Source organism: Labrus bergylta, chromosome 23 (genome assembly GCF_963930695.1).
Source record: "Labrus bergylta chromosome 23, fLabBer1.1, whole genome shotgun sequence".
Lineage (NCBI taxonomy): Eukaryota > Metazoa > Chordata > Actinopteri > Labriformes > Labridae > Labrus > Labrus bergylta.
In genome coordinates, this window is record NC_089217.1 from 11,920,058 (window position 1) to 11,941,029 (window position 20,972).

Consider the following 20,972-nt stretch of genomic DNA (forward strand, 5'->3'; position numbering starts at 1 on the left):
CAATTAAGAATTAATCTCTGTTATTTTATGGCCCAGGGCAGTTTATTCTATGCTTTTTATTGTGATCAATTCTCTCCTCTAAGCAAAAGAACAAAGATTTAATATCTTTGCAAGCTTGAACAAATTGCGACGTAATGGTTGCCACAGTACAAGAGTATTTTGTGTTTGTTCGAGGGAAGGAGTTAAGGTTTTTAATCAGGTTTAGTGGGGAGGTGTAAAGACTAAATCCTGGTTCAGAGGCCTCCTGACTTTGGTGCTTTGCTTTAGACATTTAATTTTCTACCCCTGTTAAATTAAGTGTTATTTTAGAGAGCCTTAAGAAAAGAGGGTCATAGATTCATTGTTATTTGAATGCTAAATTACACTGTGAGTGCATACTGTGAATATTTCAAAACTAAACGTACAGTTGATCCATTTTTTTTTTTATTTTGCTTGTGAAATGATGTACAGAAAAAGTATCTCACCTTTGTTTTCCCACCAGGAATGAAATGATTTCTCTTTGTAGGAATAATAATTATAAACAGTAAATGAATTTCTAATTGGAGTTAAATGTAGGCTCTATGGGTAATTAAAGTGGATTGACCGACCAATATTACGCTTTACTCTTACGAGAGAAAGACAACAACAAATTGAAAGACTGCAAGTGGCGAAAGAGGCTTGATGAAGCTGTCCTTGACATTGTGATGCTATGTGCAGGTTAGGGTGTGGGTGGAAAGAAAACATGAAGAATGATGGCTCCAGATGAAAGGGGCTACAATTCATATACATATATATGATATACAAATCATGGACGGACTTGAGTAATTCCGAGAAGCATAGTGCCTACAAAGGCTTAACAAAGCTACATCAGAGTGCGTATTCAATTAGAATTGTTAGTTAAATGTGCCTATTGACTGACGAATACATTACAGTACCATATTGATGAAAGGTGTGTGTGACAGCATTTTTCTTGTGTTGACAGAAAGTGCATATTCAACATATAACACTGACTCGTTTCCCTTTTCATCACACATGCTTTCCATTTCTCCCCTCACACGCAGACACACACATTCATTAGAGCAAATGGAATTAGGGGGATTGGAGGGCATAATCTTCTTCCCCAGTAATATAAGGGAATCAAGCCGCTCATTTCCCGCCTTTAAGCACGACTCCAAAACTCTCCTTGCTTTGAAAGAGGCTGCAGTCAGTCAGACTCGCAGCACATAAATGATTTAGGACAGGAAAATGTCACATGCCATCAGGCGTGCTCAGTGGAAGCAGGTTTCTGTGCCGTTACATGTGTCTGGGGGATCCACGGCTGTGTGACAATCGACGTTTCTGCAGAAATCTCCATCTTTAGAAAGCACTGGTGTGGTTGTTGGGGACTGTATTGGGTCCGCGCCTTCAGCAGACAGTATTCTCTCTGTATCTCTCTGTGTTCCCCTCATACTGCTTTTGTATCTCTCTGCTTTACCTCCTCTTTCTCAGTAATGACTCCAGGAATATGACAAGAGGATGACTGTGCGGCGTGCTCCAGTGTGCGCTCGTGTCTGCATATGTCTCAGTTTCTTAGCGGCAGAGTGAAATAACAAAAGATCAAAGGAACTAGCTTTGCCCAGGTCGCAGGGTTACTTTCTCTGTGTTCTGTAAACAGACAAATATCTCATATTCCTGCAGCCAAACAGCGATTCTCTTTGAAATGGATATGCCTTTATTAAAATGCCCATTCAAACAAGCACACATGCACAAACACACATTATTGCACTCTTCCATAGGCACATATAGTGCAGACCCGCAAACACTATAAGCAGATGCACGCTAGTTGTTATAACACTCGTTTCCCTTTCCCTTCTATTTATTTGTTTATCGCCAATCCTCTATGAATTATACATACTCAACATAAAGTTTATGAAAGTTTCCAATTGTATTTCGCTCGCAGAGGAGACCAATAACAAGAGTCCCAATTGTGAACTCCCACCCAGTTCGCTGCTAGAAAAGAGAGGCTATTAAACCAAGTAGGAAAAAAAAAACAAAATAACAAATTAGTTTTGAGCCAAACTTAGATATTCAACAACAAAACAAATGACATGCCATCTACTTAGGCTGTGCATTGATTGCTATCGAGGAGGTAACACATTCGTAGTTTTCTCTTTCAGAGCTCTTTGCCTCTAAGGAAGGGAATTAATATGATTTTCTTTTAGTTTTTTACTTCAGTGGCACAAAAAAATAAAATAAAAAAATAGTCAAATACATATTTCACACCTGCCTGCTTCACCACCACCAAAGAGAACTCAGGATAAATCCCTGACCTTTTACAAATGGCAAGTGTAGATGCTGTGTGTGGCAGTGGCTTCAGATAAGGCTCAAAGGGAATAAAGACAGTGAGTGATGGGCTTTAGAAGCATTCCAGTCACACACACAACCACACACTCTGCACGTCTTAAATCGCTCCCTGCAGTGACACGGGCTTTGCTGTGTTCAGCTATTGTACATCTGTGTGTGTTTGTGTAGTTGCCTTGAGAGACAGACAGCTGACACACCTTATATTTATATTTGGATTGGCAGTTATGTCGTACTTGCCATGAATGCCAATCTGTTAAAACATCTGTGTGTTTGTTTGTGTGGCACGTACAGGGTCTTCCCTTGCTGTCCCCCTCGTCAAGGGAAAATCAATCTGCCCGTCAGCCATCTAACACCCGCCACCTGCTACGCTACCTATCACTGGAAATACCTGCATGTGTGTGTGTGTGTGTGTGTGTGTGTGTGTGTGTGTGTGTGTGTGTGTGTGTGTGTGTGTGTCCTGTCATTCTGTCAACCTCTGTGCCTTCATCCTCCTATCTCCCTGTTGTCCTTTTTGTCCGTCTGTCCTCCTGTCAGATCCCCGCTTTCCGTTTTGTGTCTATCTTCTTGCGTCAGATCTTCTTCTCTTCCACCCTTAATCCGTCGGGCCGTGACACCAGCTTTCTTGTTACCTTTCTGTCTCATTCCACATTCTGATTCCCAATTATTTATCGCTTTCCCCTCACTCCTCCACACCTGTTCCCTCTATCAGTTGTTTGCTTCGCTTTACACCGCCTAAAGTGCCTATAAATGTCGAGTGCTGCAGCAGAATTTAAACATTTGTGATGACAACTTCTCCTCACATCCCAGAGAATTATTCATCACAGCGATCTCACGGGGTGTGGGAAGTGTTTATAGCTCGTTCCTACGTGTACCTCCAAGTAAGAAAATATATGAAGGTGCAAAAAAAAGATCAGAATAATGACTATCTGACTCATCTCTTTTATATTTTAAGATTCTTCTCTGCTAGTGGGCAAAGAAAGTGATTGAGAAAAGCATTTCTTAACTCCGCAATCATGCAAACTATTCAATTAATCTCCTCCCCTTTCAGACATTCCTCAAAGACCCTCAAACTGTACCTCTCTTCCCTTTTTCTTTTCTTGTCCAGATCCCCCAGATCAGCTATGCCTCGACGGCCCCGGAGCTGAGCGACAACACTCGCTACGACTTCTTCTCCCGCGTCGTACCTCCGGACTCCTACCAGGCCCAGGCCATGATGGACATCGTCACGGCGATGGAGTGGAACTACGTGTCCACGCTGGCCTCTGAGGGAAACTACGGAGAGAGCGGCGTGGAGGCGTTTGTCCAGATCTCCCGAGAAACTGGTAGGAGCTTTTGGCTTTTTCCCTCCTACTGGTTAAACCTTTGTGTTTCCATAGTAAGGAGTAGAACTTTAAAGTCAGTTGGCAGTCTCTCACTTCACCATGTGCTCAGCAGAGGCCTGAAACCCCAAGAAAGCACTTAAAGGAGGAACTTTTATGTCTTCTTCTTACCATTAGGATACTACCTATATGATGTTCATAGTGCACTTCTGGACATGATACATAATCAGTCGCCACAGCCTGTCATTTGAAAACTATAGCAAGGACAGAACAGAACCCTGATGTTTGGGAAACTGAAGAGAAATCTCACCCTGCAGGTAAATTGCAGCCTGTAGATTGCAGACTGTGGTCATGTCATTTAATTGGTTCACAATGGGTCTGATACATTATTTATAGTAATTCTGTGAATATTTAAGACTCTTTAAAAGGTCAGTTCAGTTGTTTTCAACCAACTCACTGATAAAACATTATTAAGCTTGCATTAGCAAGGAACAGTTGATCCGCTAACAACACATGACATTTCATCCGTCTAAATGTGCAATAGTTGGCGAGAGTGAAGCCTGCTTTTCTTTACAAGAATCTTTGAGAAATGAACTCAAAATTCAGGTGAACAAACTGCCTCTTCCATCGTCATGTCCTTGTAAGCAAATGCATAACACTTGTTGTATTTTTCTTGTCCAACTGATTTTTAGTCCTAAGTTTGCAGTCTAGTGTTGTAGCCATATTTTGTGGTGAATACTGAATAGATAAAAGCAGATAAGGGTCTTTGTTTGGTAAATCCAGAGTTTAGTACTCCTTCATTAGAGAGTGGCAGAGAGATAAATAACAGCAGAGTAAATGAGAGTGACAGAGATACAGAAAGGGAGAGAAACACAGAGAGCGGGATCACTTGTCTGCTTTGATGTGATACTTAAAAGCACTGTCCCTGCGGTCCTCAGAGCATCAAGTTTGGGTGTACGCCGACTCAAATCACTTTATGAAATCCTCCAAGTGATGTTGACAGATCAAAATGCTGTTGGTTTCCCTGTTTATGTCTCAAATGTTTTATTGAAAACACATCACTTTGGATGTCGACAAATATTTACAGACTGACACGACTAAAGGCACGTAAGAATGAATTGTTTGAGGGAGTATCAGTCGACATCTTTCTATTTTTATCGCTCCATGTCGATTCCTTTGCTCCAGCCTCTCCCTCTGTTGCGTTGTGTGCTGATGTGGAGATGACAGCTCCGCGTGCGTCTGCAACGCTGTCTATCCGTCCATCTCTGTGCGTGTTTGGAGCCGGCTCGCCCAGGGCTGCATGCTGCGGCAGTCAGCACATAGATGTTTACTGTGGCGTCAGATCGGCGTGTGCATGGGCGTGTGCGTGTGTTCAACGGTAAAGGGTAACGCAGTCCTCAGCAATGTGTGTTTATGTGTTCAGGGAGTCAGCAGATAGTGCGCTGTAATGTCCTGTTAAGTGTGTTAGCATGTGTGTATGGCAGGACTGGCAGGACTGTCATGCTGTGACAGCAGTCAGTTGTTTACTCTGCAGCTCCACAGAAGAAGATGAAGGTGTCGAGAGGAGGGGGGAGGAGAAAGTGACCAAAGTGGGAGTGTGTGTGTGTGTGTGTGTGCGTGTGTGTGTTTTATACTGTAGCTATGAATCTAGCTGTAGACATAGAAAGGAAGAGAGAGAATAGAAGAAGAATAGAACAAGGAAGTGGGAACAGCAACAGAATAATGATAGGGGTCCTAATATAGATGCGCACAGCACTTCCACTCACTGCAAAACCACACACACACACACATTGATATGTACACACTCTCCTACACACAGCCACGTATAATGTATCACAGGTGCAAACCCTTACACACACGTTCTCTTTCGTACTCTCTGTCTCTGTCTATGACTCTGTCTATGGCTCTCTCTCTCTCTCACAAACACACACATACATACATATACACACACACACACACACACACACACACACACACACACACACACACACAGCCACAGGGAATTTCTGGGTGATTATTGTGCGATCCCAGTGTAATGATTGCAGCTTACAAGGCTCTCTGCATACTGATACCAAACATATACATTAGCTGGTGATGAGTAATCGTTCCCTGATGGTTCTTGACTGTGTGTGTGTGTGTGTGTGTGTGTGTGTGTGTGTGTGTGTGTGTGTGTGTGTGTGTGTGTGTGTGTGTGTGTGTGTGTGTGTGTGTGTGTGTGTGTGTGTGTGTGTGTGTGTTCGTGCATGAGTATGTGAATGCATGCATTAATAACTAGAAGGTGTCAGAATAAGGGGGTTACGTTTTATTGATTTAGGTGTTACAAAGGGGTGTGTTAAGTTGTTTATGCTAATTGCAGGACTTTTTTTTTTACTGCCAGTCATGTCTTGTACCTTTTTTATATCACACATCAAGAGAGTAAAATATTTATTTCTCAAATACACTCTTTGTCCTACTTATATTTGCTGCTCCACAGCTGCTGTGCTGCTCCTCTCCTAAGAGGAGTCATGAAAAAATAGAAAATTGTGCACAACTAATTTTTCAGAAAGGTCCATGCAACAGTCAGCAGTTGTCCGAAAAGGTGGCTGCTCTTGGTACCTGGAAGTAGTTGGCAGGATCTCAACCACTCAATTAATGCTTAAACGACTACTAAGCATTTTACTAAGCATAACTAAGCACCATCATCTGCTTTATTATTGTATTTTTCATTTTCACAACCAATTCATAACCAAATATCTTGCCGTGTGATTGACCACCCACCAGTTCAAAGTGTACCCCGCCTGACGAATGGGATTGGCTCTAGCCCCCCCGAGACCCTGAACCTGAAAAAATGGATATCAGGATAACCAAAACCAGCAAAACCATTGCCATACCCATGGGAATTAGCTGTACTTCTTGTTTTGCACAAATTTACAGTGTTTGTGTCATAACAAGCTAAACATAGATGACAATGGTCAACGACATTTTTCATATCAACATTTCAGCATGTAGCAGATTGTACAGGATCTTTGAGCACAAAGTAATATGTTCAGCAGCAGATAAGTGAATTCCTTGCCTTCTCTTTTATCATTTCTGCACATCTACACAAGTAAAACACAGAAAAAAGTTCCTACACTATGGAATAGAATCCACTGTGGTACCAGTAGCCAAGGTTCCAAACCACAAAGTGTTGAATGATTATCACTCTGTGGCACTCATCTCCTGAGTCATGACCCACCCAATTCGCTAATCAAGCAAGGTAGGGGGTAGATGATGCCACTGCATCAATGCCATTGTTGGATCTTGTTGTTGGGCACCTAGAGGGCTTGAAAACGCATGCAGGTTTGTCCTTTGTTCATTTCTTGTTAGCTTTTAATTGCATGCAGCCCAATATTCTTGCTTGTAGGCTTTCAGTCATACCTGACTTTGACTTTGGCACTTTATATTGGCTGGTCGCCTTCCTAACAATAAGGTAACAAAGAACATGTGTTAATGACATTTTCTCTGAAGCTTTTATGTGTTCAACAGGTTCACCACAGGGGATGTGTTTTGTCACCATAGTTATTCAACCCTTGCACAAATGACTGTCAGAGTAAGTCTGAGTTCAGGTTTCAAGTTAAATTTGCCTGTGATTCTGTGATCCTCCTGTGGGAACATGAGGTGGGTCATGGTCCCGTTTTATATAATTTCATAAAACTTGCATCTCAATGTCTCTGAAACAAAAGAGATTCTAAACGACTTTAGTAAAAATCCCCCTGTCACAGCACCGACTTTTATTAACGTTATAGCTGTAGATGAAAAACTGACCTTCAATGTTAACACTGAAGCCATCTGCAAAAAGGCCAATCAAAGACTGTTCTTCTTGAGAAAGCTGAGGAGTTTTAATGTCGACATTTGTCTTTTATATATATTTTAATAATCTTTATGATTGGTCTGATGGTCTGTTGGCTTGGTAACCCCCAAAATCGTTAACAACAAAAGGCTTGGAAATATAGTTTAACTTTGCTGAAAGATTGTTGGTGTTGACTTGAATGATCTTGGCCATGATTTTTTAATAAGAGCCATTGAGAAGGCAAAGGCCTTAGAAGACCCTCACCACCCTCTGCATTCAGGGTTTAGACTTCTGCCGACAAGGAGAAGGGTCTCTTAGGAGGGCCAAATCAAACAGATATCTAAAGTCCTTTGTCCTGTCAGCAGTTGGGTTTCTAACAAAGCTGTAGGCATTGTTGCCTCTTTGTCTCACTCACGTCCATCATGATGATTCCCAGGGGAGTTATGTTTCATACGTTTTTTTTTTTTTTTTTAATGTAAATTGCCTGTATGCAACTCTGTTGCAAACCAAATTGCCCCTCGGAGACAATAAAGATTTTCCAATTTTCCAATCCAATAAAATGCCAGTTGTCAGTAGATGTGGTTTGTTACTTCCCCCAACCTCTATGTAAAGTGAGCATGACCTTGGTTGAAGTGATATTGAAAGCAGCTATCAATTTTCTGTTCGTGGTTTTCACTCCCAAAGTGTCTTTATCCAGCATGTATCCTTCAGTACATCTGTAAAACATTTTTTTTTTTCAGACTTCTCAGCCATGCCCCCATCCTGAAATATATTCACCATGACTTCTAAAGTGTATGCAGCCTGTGTGTTGTCACCCCCAGCCATGGCTTTGCAGTCAAGCAGAACTAGTAACGGCCACAGCTCAGTGAGCATGGGCCAAACGTGTTTACTCATCATTAGTGAGTGTTCACAAACTGTGTGCACAGTGCAACATATTTGCTTTAGTAAACAATAAGCTGACGTAGCCCTGTGATCAAAGCTTAATGAACACATGATGCAAAGGGCAACTTGAGGGGAGATTTTCAGGGAGGGATTCAAAGGTCATGCAGGTCTGTTTGTAGAGGTACTTTGTGCATAATGTCCATCCATTGATTCTCTGGAGAATAGAGTTTTCTGTTTGCCTTCATGATAGCCTCCAGTTTTGAGCCCAGCTACTGTTTTATGTTGCTGGTCAGTTCATGGTATCTCTTTCCCAGATCCTGCAACTAAAGACAGGACTCCCTGCTTTCTACGCCCACCTGCTGTTGACCCTCACTGTGGGAACAGCTGCATGTGGCGCTGAATCTTACCACTGCAGGAGGCTACAGTCTTCCCTATTGAGCTGTGTTTGGTAAATATGGATCTTCTCTGTTGTATAAAACGAGAGGTGGCAGTGTACTTACTGAAGACAAGGGGCTCTTTTAAATCTAGTCACGGCCGTTTCTCCTTCCAGTACCCTTCCTCACCTCCCAGCGGAATCCATCCAGGATTACAACCACCACGTCTTCATTCAGACAGACTGAGGGAGAGAAAGTGTGTGAGTGTGTGTGCAAGCGAGAGGGGACTTTGTGTCAATGAGAGAGGCTGTGGGTGAATTAGCAAGTGTCTACGAGAACCTTCAAGTGATGGGGTGAGAGGGAAAAGCGCCTGTCTGTGTGTGTGGAAAACTGAGCTCATGCCAGTCACCCACCCCTTGACACTGGGTGCTCGGCAGCAGATCTGAAAGGCGGTAATGAAGAAGAAAAGAAAATGAGCGAGAGAAAAGGGCTAGCGAGAAAATAATTAAACGTTTATCTCCAGTTTCATTTAATTAGTTCTCTGGCTCTAAACTAATCTGCCCCCTTTTTGCTTCGCTTTGCCTCTCCAGTTTGCTTTCAGTCCACTCCTGCCCTCCACAATGGAGGCGCTCCTTGTCATTATCTAAGTCTTGCCACAGGCTTATGTTGTTTTTATTCATTCAAGAGGAATCATACTTTAATTGAAATGCATTGTGATGCTTATTTCAAACAATATGTGTCTATTTATAGGCATGTATGCAGTTATTTTAGTCTCACTTGTGTTAAAAATTCACTTAGCTTGCATTGGAAAAATTGTATTATAATCATTATTCATGAGGAAACAAAGTAGAACCTCATGCACACCATTCTTACAATATAATGATCTTAGGAAATGCTTTTGATTATGCTACATTAAAAATATAATGGTATATAATAAGGTTATAATGAATTAATTTATTATGCTGTGACACAGCCGACTAACAGACAGAGATTGACATACTTTTTTTACATGTTGTTTCTACTCTCAAATGTATCCCAAAGTGGTTATATTGAACAAAAAATCTAACTCACACACACACACAAAAAGATATAAATGATTAAGAAGAAGGCAGTACAAAGAGCACATATACTCAAGTGACAACATTCCTCCCTCGGGTCAATTTTACTCTGTTTCTTGTCCTTGATTACACTCCCCTCACATTTTAAGACTGATGCTGTTCATCCCCACCACCACCACACACACACACACACACACACACACACACACACACACACACACACACACACACACACACACACACACACACACACACACACACACACACACACACACACACACACACACACACACACACACACACACACACACACACACACACAGGGATTCCAAACATCAGCCTATCAGTTCGTAACTAATAACACCAGCCTTGCTTTCCATCTCAATGTGAAGCTGTCGTCGTTGTCTCTAAGAAGGGCTCTGAAGGCTTGGTTGCTCGCAGACTTGTTTATTCTGTAGGTTTGTGGTTGTGCCGTCCTTGTAAAAAATACAAATCGAAATCCATTATATATATGCATGTGTGGAGCATTGTCCAAGGTGAGCAGGCATAGCAGTTGTATTTGCTTTTCCTGCCCAGCTGGAAATGGTTTGTGTGATTTTCTTCTAACATATAAATTATCCTGAAGAGGTCATTAACATCTTTCTGAGTCTCTAGATTCTATTATGATCCGGCTGATGGTGGCCTTATGTTGCCAATCTCTCACCTGGGTGAAATTGACAATATCTATTAGAGCTAACAGCCCTCTGCGGATGGCATTAGTATTGCCAGAGGAGATCTAGAGATGGTAATTATTACCTGAGCAGCACCGTGAATTTCAACCCAATCCAGCTGAAACAGACATTTTTTAAGCTATTTTCCTCAGCAGCCTTAATAAAAAATCCAACTGAAATCACGTACTGATTTTTTTTATCCTTTGAAGCCACCCAGGTATTTTCAGTCACCTCTTTGTAATTAGTAGTGGTAGGGAATTGAAGGAATAATTAGATCTGCCTCCCACAGAGCAGTTTTCGCTGACGTGCAGTACGTTACAAAGCAGATTTCAACGCCCTGTAGCAAGAACCATTAATTTGTCTTGTTTGAGCAGTATCATATCAGCGAGTTTAAGTTTCAGAGAACACCAACAGGCAAACAAGGGATCTCATTTTAGAATGTAAGGGACATGATACTGTTGGCTGCATGCTTTTTTTAAACACATTTTTCATTTGAAATGTGCTTCAGTCCTCTACTGCACGCTGCTCTGTGCTATCAATTAGACGTATAGTGTCCATTTCAGGTCCAGTGATTTTCCTCACAGAGGTGGAACTCCTCATATTCCCTTATGACAGCAAAAGCTCTAGGACATACAGATAGAGGAATATGATGTGTGTGTGTGTGTGTGTGTGTGCGTGTGTGTGTTTGTGTTTGTGTGCCCCCTATTTCCCATCCCTATTTGGCCCCTCAGAGTTCACCAAGAGATCTCGGCGAGAAAAAGCTCCGCCAGTTGCTGCTAAGCCCCAAAAGTAATTTCAGCAATATTACTGCACCAGTCGGTGCACATAGGTGTGTGTTTGTCTGTGTTTGTGTGCATGTCCTGTCGTCTGTAGGCGTATTTGTGCAGCTTATGCTGGCAGGGTGCTTGTGTGTTTTTTTTTTGGCTATGGTTTTATGGATGTATGTTTATGTGTGTATATATAGGGCAGTGTTTACGCAAGAAGGTGTGTGTGTGTTAGTGTGCGTTTTGTGTCAGTGTGCTGTTTTGATGCGAGCGTGTGTGCTTTTTCAGGGAGTAGGAATCTGCCTGCACAACTCAAAAGCACTTTCAAGCCTCTTCACCGTTCTGCTCCAGTAACTTAAGGTGTTTTCTCTTTTCCTTCCTCATCTTTTTTTCCCTCCAGTTTCTCATCTCTGTCAGCGGTAGGGCTCGGGGGTCACAGTTAAAATAAATGACAAGAAGCACCGTTGGCTGGCGCCCTGCAAAAAATAGCACCTGTTTGACTTTAAAAACTCAGGTTCAGTGGGCGCTCCAAGCTGAAGCTCAGCAACACTGCATACATCTCACCACAGTGCAAGGATTGTCTCAAATTTTTCTTTAATCTACATTTAAGCGTTCCTCACTCTCCTCATTGAAATGCAATCCTCTTTCATTGCATCAGTTAAAAAAACAGTTTCACCATAATACAACCCGTCACTTGACTGATTTTTGGAAAAGGCTTAGAATAGCTTAGTGGCTTTAAGCTGGAAGGCGTTTGTAGGAAATTAGATTTACAGTCGGCGATCAAAGCAGAACTTAACTTTGATGTTGTCAGCCTCTCCTGATCCCATCCAAAGTATTTTACGGTAATGCAAAAACACAGCGAAAATTAGTATCCTCATGTGTACTCGGCAAACAAATGAAGGAATACATGAATGAACATGATACAAACTCTGGAAAGTTTGAAGCTGTCATGTAAACTGCAAAACCATTTCTACCATTGAGAGAATGGATGTAGTGTCTACAGACATTTCAATGTCACTTAAATGATTCTAACTAAAAAAAGAGTCATTAGTTGTTAATAATTCATAAATATGTTCTTTGTAATCCATACTCACAGAGCCATGAAATCAAAATTCATGTTTAAGGCCACAAAATAATGATTTTTGCCAAGATCTGGAATAAAGAAGCCAAGAAGTGATAGGCTAACCATATGCCTAAGATAGTCAGGCAAGTAAGCCACCATAACTTTTTTAAAATATTCATCATCACCATTATTTGGGGTTAAGATTCTTCACCTGCATCATGCCCTGCTTTTTTTTTTTTTTTTTTCATACAGCTCGTATGCCTAATCTATTCCACTTAAAAACAATGAATAAAATATCTGTAATCACAGTACACTAATGTAGCACAACCACTCACAATACCACTTGTAGCAGTCACTGTGGGTACTAAATGCTTACAAGTCAAATTAATTCCAGGAACAATAGCAAGATATGCTGTAAGCAATGTCAGCCAACTTTTCAAAACAGGACAAATAGATAGCTGACTTTAAATTAGTGCTCTACCATGGTTTGATCAATTTCCTCTCCCATAACTTTCTCACATCATTTAGAAACGCAGTATGTGACTCAGTGTTGGTTTCACATTTCATATCAATTTAACCAACTTAACTTATGCTGGTTAGCTAGCATTTTCAACTGCTATTCATCGCCACAACCACAGCAAGCTATTTATCAGCACATAGTCCAAGGGGGAAAAGAAGGCATCATTCCTTGCAATGTACAGGTAAAAAGATCGACGCTTTGCTATCAAATCCCCCCAACACCCCCAACCCTTTTTGTCACGGCATGGTCAGGAAAATCTTAAAACCGACTGACAATCAAAGACTTTCACAGGAAGTTTTGAATGATCGGACTGTGTCGAAGACATTTTTTATCGTTTTAAAAGACTGCACCTTAGTGTCGATAGAGTCAGAAATCAGGGTGAAAGAGAGTCGGGAATGACATGCAGGAAAGGAGCCACAGGTTGGATTCGAGCCCGGGCCGCCCCCTAAGGAGGACCACAGCCTCCCATACATGGCGCGCACACTCCAACCACTGTGCCACCAGCGCCCCAGACATGAGAGACATTTTAAATAAATTGCCATCCCATGTTAGACTGTGAGGAGCATCATTCCTTCCTGCCCAGAAGAGCATTACTAAGACACTGCTCCTCTCGCTTCATCCTGACCACAGTGAGCACGAAACACAGGAACAAATGAGTCGTGCTGTCTGGCACCTGGCAGGACCAGCAAGTTGATGAACTTACAATGGATGTGTTTGGATACTCTCTGCCCTGCTGTTAATAAATCAAACTCAGAAAACTACACATGCATGTCTGCGGACAAGTCCTAATATCACCCCCCCTGTCTTCTCTCTTCTCCTCAAAGTTACAAATACACACTCTCCCAGACACAACCACACACACACACACACACACACACACAGACATAGTCCAACAGGCTGATGGATGGTGAGCTGGCAAAGGCTGATTAGCTGGGAGTGAATGGGGAAGAATTACAACTCTGTCGGCGACGTGATTGCATTGTTGCGTAGACAACGATCCATGTCGGATTGCTGGAATACCGGGATGCCAGATGAGCAATCGATGCTCTCCATCTCTCTCTTTGTCCGCTGATTTCTCTTGAATCGTTCTCTTTTCATTCCTTCTTTTATAATTCTCTTTTTTTTGATCGTGTCTTCTCTGTCATTCTTGATTTCTTTCATTACTCTGCCACCCTCTGGCCGTTCTGATATCGTATTCCTTGGATGGAACCATGTGCTTATTGGTCTACAAGTTGCCTTGAGTTGTTCAAGACATGCCTCTGTACTTTCTTCCCCTTACCATATCATTCCCTTTTCATCCTTCTCTGCCACAGCTCATACTCCCTCCTTTTACTTGTTCACACCCATCCGTCTCTCCTGACCTCTGTGTTCTCCTCTGCTATGTTTCATCCATCTGTATTTGTTCTCCTTACTTGCGAGGCATGCTATTTATTTTGTCTTGAACTAAAATTCATGTAAAATTACACCAAGTATTCTCAAGCTGAATTTCTTGGATCTGCAGAACTCCTATAGCCCAATTTAAGACAGTGGAAAAAAAATCACACTAATCACTAACACTTGAGTTTAAGACTTTTCAAAGCTTTGCAACTGTTGTAACTTTCAGTGATGTTTACCGTACGATATCTGAACATTTCTAGCTCAAAGACAAGAAACGGTAAAAGATGATGAAAGAGCGAGCTTAGGTTGCATCTGAAAGGAGATGTTATGTTTACCCTTTGAGCCTCTGATCTTTGTTTGCATCCTTGAAATATCTCTCCATCTTGGCGATTAGTTCTGTTTTAAGTGAGGGGATGGAATAATCAATAGGAACAAGATGTAAATATAAGACTGCAAGGTTAAAAAGTATCCTAGACAAAACAGCGTGTACTCTGTAATATTAACAGAGAACGCAAGCTACAGTATTCTGTTCCGATGCAGAGTGACAGAGACAGAATGATGGATGGCTGTTGTGCACTGACATTCGTTTTTCTACCATTTCCTCGAGGAAAACAGAGCTCTCTTCATCTGATGCATTCCATTTGTCTGAAGCTTCGTTCACTGTGCAATCTCACACTCGGTTTTTAACCCAGTATAGAGAGTAAAGTCTTTTGAGTCTCCCCTCCTGTGCTTTTCTTTCAAAAGCGGCCCTCATATTTACATCTAAATGACTGTTGATGGTGACAGACATAGAGCAGACCCAATTATGCGATAAGGTTGGCGGTGGAACCTGACAAATGATGTGTAATGGCTGAGGGTTGGAGGCATTTTCCAACACTCTCCTTTCTAACAAACACAGCCAGTAACGTCTCCACGGTTTGACTCTGACAGAATAATTTATTCCCACTCCGCCAGCACAGAACCACAGATTTAAAAGTTTCACCACTTACCAAAGCCTTCCTCATTTTTCACTCCCCGATGAAACTGTTATTATTCAAAAGAGAAATGGGAATTTATGCAGGCTTAGACATGGCCTTATATCTTCACTTACGTTTTCTTCTTTCTCTCCCCTTTACTTCCCTTTTTGATGCTTTTTGTGTTTTTCATTACTCTGGTCTGCCTCTGCAATGTGTATGTGTTTAATTTGTCCTGGAAGAACACCGCCTGCCTGTTTCTGAAACCCTCCTCACTGTCTGTCCCTTTTAGCTGGAGGTTTAGGCTTCATGAACGTAGCATAAATCAGGTCATATCGATCTGTTAATTCAAGGGAAAGACACCAGCATTTGGTTCATGTAAATTTAATCAAAGCTTTCCCATTCAGTAGGGATGATTCACGAATAGGACAGGTTGAAAGAAGGGTAAACAAGGTTTTAAGATAAGAAATTGCATTAATATAAGATAACTAATCTTTATGAAATATTTGGAGGTACATAAGTTGTCTCATCTGAGTAGATGCCTGAATTTCTTTCTTCTTCTTGTCATGCTGCTTTTCAAACCCACTTTCAAAATCTCTTCCTTCTCTTTGATGTTAAGATCAAGTGTTTTTTTTTTTTTGTAATTTCCAGATCATGAACTGGAAAATAGTTAGTTCAAATAGTTGAACCATATCTGAACATTCTTTGACCACCTTTGACTTGTGCGCTGACGCATGGTGAAAATGGCCTCGAGCTTCAACAGCTTGTGGTGGCGGCGCCCTAAACACATCCACAGGAATGATAGCAATGTGCACACACCGATGTCAAAGAGCGCCGACATCCACATGAGAACACTGCGGCTGAAAATGTGACACCTTTAATGCCTGATTCATGTGAGAACAACTGAGTGAGAAATTCACAGCTGGAAACTTGGGATACTGTCACAGTTTCATGTGAAAACATTTGGAAACGACGGGGAAAGGGAAGGATGAGAGAAATGACATGAAGAGATAAGATAAAGGTAAATAAAGCAGAGGGAATGAAGACGAAGAAGCAGAAAGTATAAGAAGAAAAACATGTCCTTGGGTAAACGATAACCTTGGGTTTGATACTCAAATCGCTGCTTTGATAGCTACAAAAAAGATCCTCCTTCCATATTTTCATATGAACAAGGGATCAGAAGACTACTCTTAAGTGGTAGTTCTTCATTCTAGGATACTTCAATTCATCTGCTCTGTCCACCTCAGCCTTACTTAGCGTCTTTTTGTATTATGACTGATTGGTTACATTTTCTGGCCTGCATTGGTTCAGTCAAACTACTCTTAACAACCTATTTTCAAATCTCAGAACATATTGGCTGACAACAATACATGCCTCTGTAAATGATGGCCATGTATTAAGTAAATCTGTTATCTCCAGCAGTTAGTATTTTGGGCACAACTTCTGTCATTTCTTGGTTAATTATATTCCCTTGTGTAGGTCCCGTCCATCTGTCTCTGGTAGGTCTCAGTATACTAGAAAAAAGGGGTTACCCAGAGGCTTCACTCTCGCTTACTTCAGCTCTATGAATCTGAAATGGAAAGACTTTTCACTTGTGACTTACTTGCAATTAACAGGTCTTAAGTCAAAAGAGATAACAACATCATGAATAAAAACTGCGACTAAAAATCAAGCTTTGTCAGGTCTGTCCTCAAGAGTAGAACTTTTAAAATGCTTATTTGGTGAATGGAGGTCTGATCGATAGTTTCTGATGCACTCCATTATGGAGGAAATCCAAACACTGATTGGCTTTTGTGACGCAGTGTCAAGCAGATTATTCGCTCAAATTGGATTTTTAAATCTAGAATGTGTTGTCAGCTGCACTCGCATGCTGATATCTGTTCATAGACGTACTGTAAAGAAATGATCAGATCACCACCAAAGGGAGCCCGGATGCTATTACTAGGGCCCAACTGATATGGATTTGTGGGGCCGATAGCGATATTAGGGAGAAAAAAATATTCCGATACTGATATATTGGCCGATAACTTTATTAGAAAAATCCTCAACCTTAAGAGATAGATGAATAGTGATATACACACAACATTAATTGTGTTTGTCCCTGAAATGCAATTGTCAAACACGTGAAAAACATGAAGACAAGATTTTTTTTGACAGTTGAGCAAAAAAACGTTATTGGCAAGAATAACAACAGTGCATTGAAACACTAATTTACTTAGCAATTAAAAATCACAAGAATAAATAAATACAACTATATAAAAAGCTGGGGAGCAGGCCAGCACCCCTCACAGATGAACAGAGGGGCCACAATGGGTTCTACATATTCTTTTAATAGAGATTAACTCATTTCTGGCCTAGCAGGAAGCGTCTTTAAAACACACTTTATACAACCTGCCTAGCACCAAACCACGGTCAGACAAAGTTTGCTCTGACCCTCATGTGACCATCTACTTCTCCAATGCAATGCAAATGTACACTCACATGTTATTTGTCTGTGGTAAGGGGACACACATTAAGATCCTGCTCATTGCCATGTTCAGTATTTATCATTACAGGTCATGGAAATGTCACCATGGGTTGCAGGGATTGCAACGTCAATGCACACGCAGCTATATATTCCACTCATTAACTATTTAAATATATAAAATTCAGAACAGAGGTGAAACAGAGGTGAACATAAATATTACAGGTATACACTGAAGCCGTACCCTTACTTTCCTTATTTTGAATCTTCACACTCTCTGAAAGTCATGCCACATGTGCAGAAGCTTTTCTCCAGAAGCCCTGTTAGGATGAAGTGAGGGCAAATGAGCAGCAGGGCAGCTTTAGTGTCTTCACTCATTACATATTCTTAAAATGCTCTATTTACTGAATGACTGCTGTATTTAATGGAGACAGTAATGAGACACACATTTTCAGTCATTAACATTCAGAATAAATGCAGTTTTGAACTTTGCTTACAGCTTACAGGAAGTAAAAACCTGAACTTAAATGATTTCCTGGTGACACAGTCCCAATTAAAATACCCATTCAGTTGCATTCATTGTATTCACAAGCTGCTGGGAATCTCCAAACATCTGGGACTTCCATGTTGGGTGCCAAATCAGGAAGACAAACGATAAACAAACAATGGCATCCAGTAGCTTCAAGTAATTAAAAGTAATATTATACTCACATTCCTTTGATATTACTTCTTCTGAAAGGTTGCTGTAATTGTTTTTGTCCTGGTCTGACCTGAAAATACTGCACCATACGGTCACTTGTGCAGTATACATCCCCGTTTTTAGCCCTTTTTTGCTTATAATACCATGCTTACAATTCTAAAGCAGTTGCAACAGGAGCAGTTGGGAACAGCAGGATAGGGGGGGTGATAAAGCCCCTGTGATGAGTTTTTAACTGTTTATGAAACAAACTGAAATCAGTGCTGATGAATCTATATGCCCTAAAAAAAAAACAGACAAAACCATCAGCGACAAGATTGACCATTTCCATTAGAACATTTGTAATGGTGACTGCAACAGTCTAGGTTACAATATGCTGAAGAAAAAGCCTTTTTTTTTTAGATTTCCTGTTTCTTATTCACAATGACAGATTTGAAAGAGGGATGAACGTATTTGTCAAATAACACCTCCTACTGTATGCATGCACAGAACAGCAAGGAGGTAAGATCTACCCTTTGTCCGTAGTAGTGGATACCAAATTCTACACAAACCAAAAGTATCACACATAAGATTGAATTACTGTTGCGGATCATTTTTATGTGCCTCAAATTCTGATTAAGATTGTTTTATGTGAAATTACAACTACGAACACATTAACTTAGTAACAGCACATATTTTCTTGATCTTTTTTTTGTGTTCTAGAGGGCAGATTAAATGAATGTTCTCTGGATAAAGTTAGCCTACCTCCATAAGAATTTACCCTTCTGGACGAGGCCAGCGTCAAGTTATTGAGCTTTTGTAATTCTCAAAAGGCAAACCATGTGATATTGATACTGTGGTCTTTCTAAAAAGCCATTTGTCAACATTGTGGGGCATCAGCAAATATCAGCAGCAAGCGACAATCCTGTTGCCATGGTGTTTTTGATAACAAGGATTTAGACCCCTCCGTAAAATCCAAACAGAAGCATGCTCTGGCTTATTTAACACTGTGTTTGTTGAACCAAAACGAGGAGAAAGTAATGCATGAGGATTCGATTTATTTGCTGTACGTTTTACCATCAGTGTTGGCTTTGTTTCCATATCATTGAGATCTTATAAGTGTTTTCAGCCAGCTTCTACGTGCAGGTGAACATTTTTGGAACTTTACGTCACCCAAGTATAATTTGTAAATGTTGTATTTAACTTCTCAGCTCTATTTTAATGTGTAAATATTCCTTTCTCTCTATATTTAATGTTCTCTCTTCCTCCCTCTGACACATGTAAAATTGCAATCCTTTGATGTCAGTTTTAGAGGTGAATATGTTAATTTATGCAGAAATTTAATGAAAGGAAATACATGATTCATGCAGTTATTCTTTCATTTCCATGCACGAAACGCAGGAGCTGGTATGGATACTAAGCCTGCAGGGGCCTCTCATTTAAACTGCAGAGACATTTATTTTCTGCTATATATCGACTTCATTTATTGGACGGATGGGAAACCAAAGCACCTAAACACAGACAGACATGCAGTAAACCATCAGGTTAAAGTGACAGAGGTGAGCATTACTCATGTATTGATTTTGTGATCCATTCCTCTCAAATTATTTATTCAGCCGTTTGTTTGATTTCATTACTTGAATGTGGTTTTGGACTTTGGCTGCCGTGTTGCTATGGCAGCAAAGGCAGGGACGTTGAGAAATGCAGACATGAAAGTGGTAGAGTTTGTGTTTCTGGACGAGAAAGTTTTAAGATGTTATATTTTTTTCCAGCAGAATATTACCAATTATTTCCTTTGAAATATTTCCCATTGAAGCATGCTACAAGTATTGTCCGTGTATGCACAGTTTGAATTTTACAACTTTTTGTTTTGTTTTGTGGTCAGTTCAATGTTTAAGGAAGACTTTGCAATAATAATTATTATTTTTGAAAGAGTTATGGTTGAAGTCCATTTTGGATGCTCCAAAAAACATCTATGTCAGGTCCAAAGTTAAAAAAAAGCTTGTTATGAGCAAGAGACCACAAGCAAGAAAAAGTAAAAGATGGAGAGCACCTGGTCCTCCAGGAGGTCCCAACCCTGTTCTAAATTCATAAGGCAGAAGACAGAAGGAAATAGGCTGATAAAAAAACAGTGTGTCTCTGCTTGTGTTACCACCAAGTGTGTGTGTGTGTTTGTGGTGGTCCATGCTGCACTCACAATGCACCTGCCTGCGGCTGCTCTTGCAGCACAGCACATCGCAGAAAGCTCTCAATGAAAGAGAAAAATACATGGCTTTGTCTCTCTCTCTCTCTCTCTCTGCAGCCCTACTTCTTGTTGATCTACTTCTTGTTGATCCTCTTTCTGCAGGTAATTCTCTGTCTCGCCTGCAGACGGTGTGCAGTCTGTCTCTCTCTGCACACTCACAACCAAACATGCAACTCTATATAATGATGTATTAGTAGCCTGTTATGAGAGATGATGAGATCTCATCTCAGCAGGTCACACTATTAACACTCCTCAGCGGAGTACAATTTACATATGTGTGTCTGTACCTTCAACTGTGACTGTGTGTGTGTGTGCTGAGCTGCAGGTTAATGCATGCGTGTGGGTACAAACAGAACCCTATCCTGGATTAATGCCCTTCGAAATTGTGGATTTTCTGTTTTAATGACAAACTAAGAGCCTTAAAACATTTTTTTTCT

The 20,972-nt window shown here is 40.9% G+C and overlaps 1 protein-coding gene across 2 annotated transcripts in view; it reads left to right on the plus strand.

The window, feature by feature from the left end:
* The window catches only part of grm8a (glutamate receptor, metabotropic 8a), a 216,443-nt gene that overhangs the window by 78,129 nt on the left and 117,342 nt on the right, over positions 1-20,972 (plus strand). For both annotated transcript variants that reach the window (XM_020644056.2, XM_065951301.1), the window contains exon 4: positions 3,428-3,644. In XM_020644056.2, the coding sequence (XP_020499712.2) occupies positions 3,428-3,644 (217 nt within the window). The remainder of the gene's footprint in view (positions 1-3,427; positions 3,645-20,972) is intronic.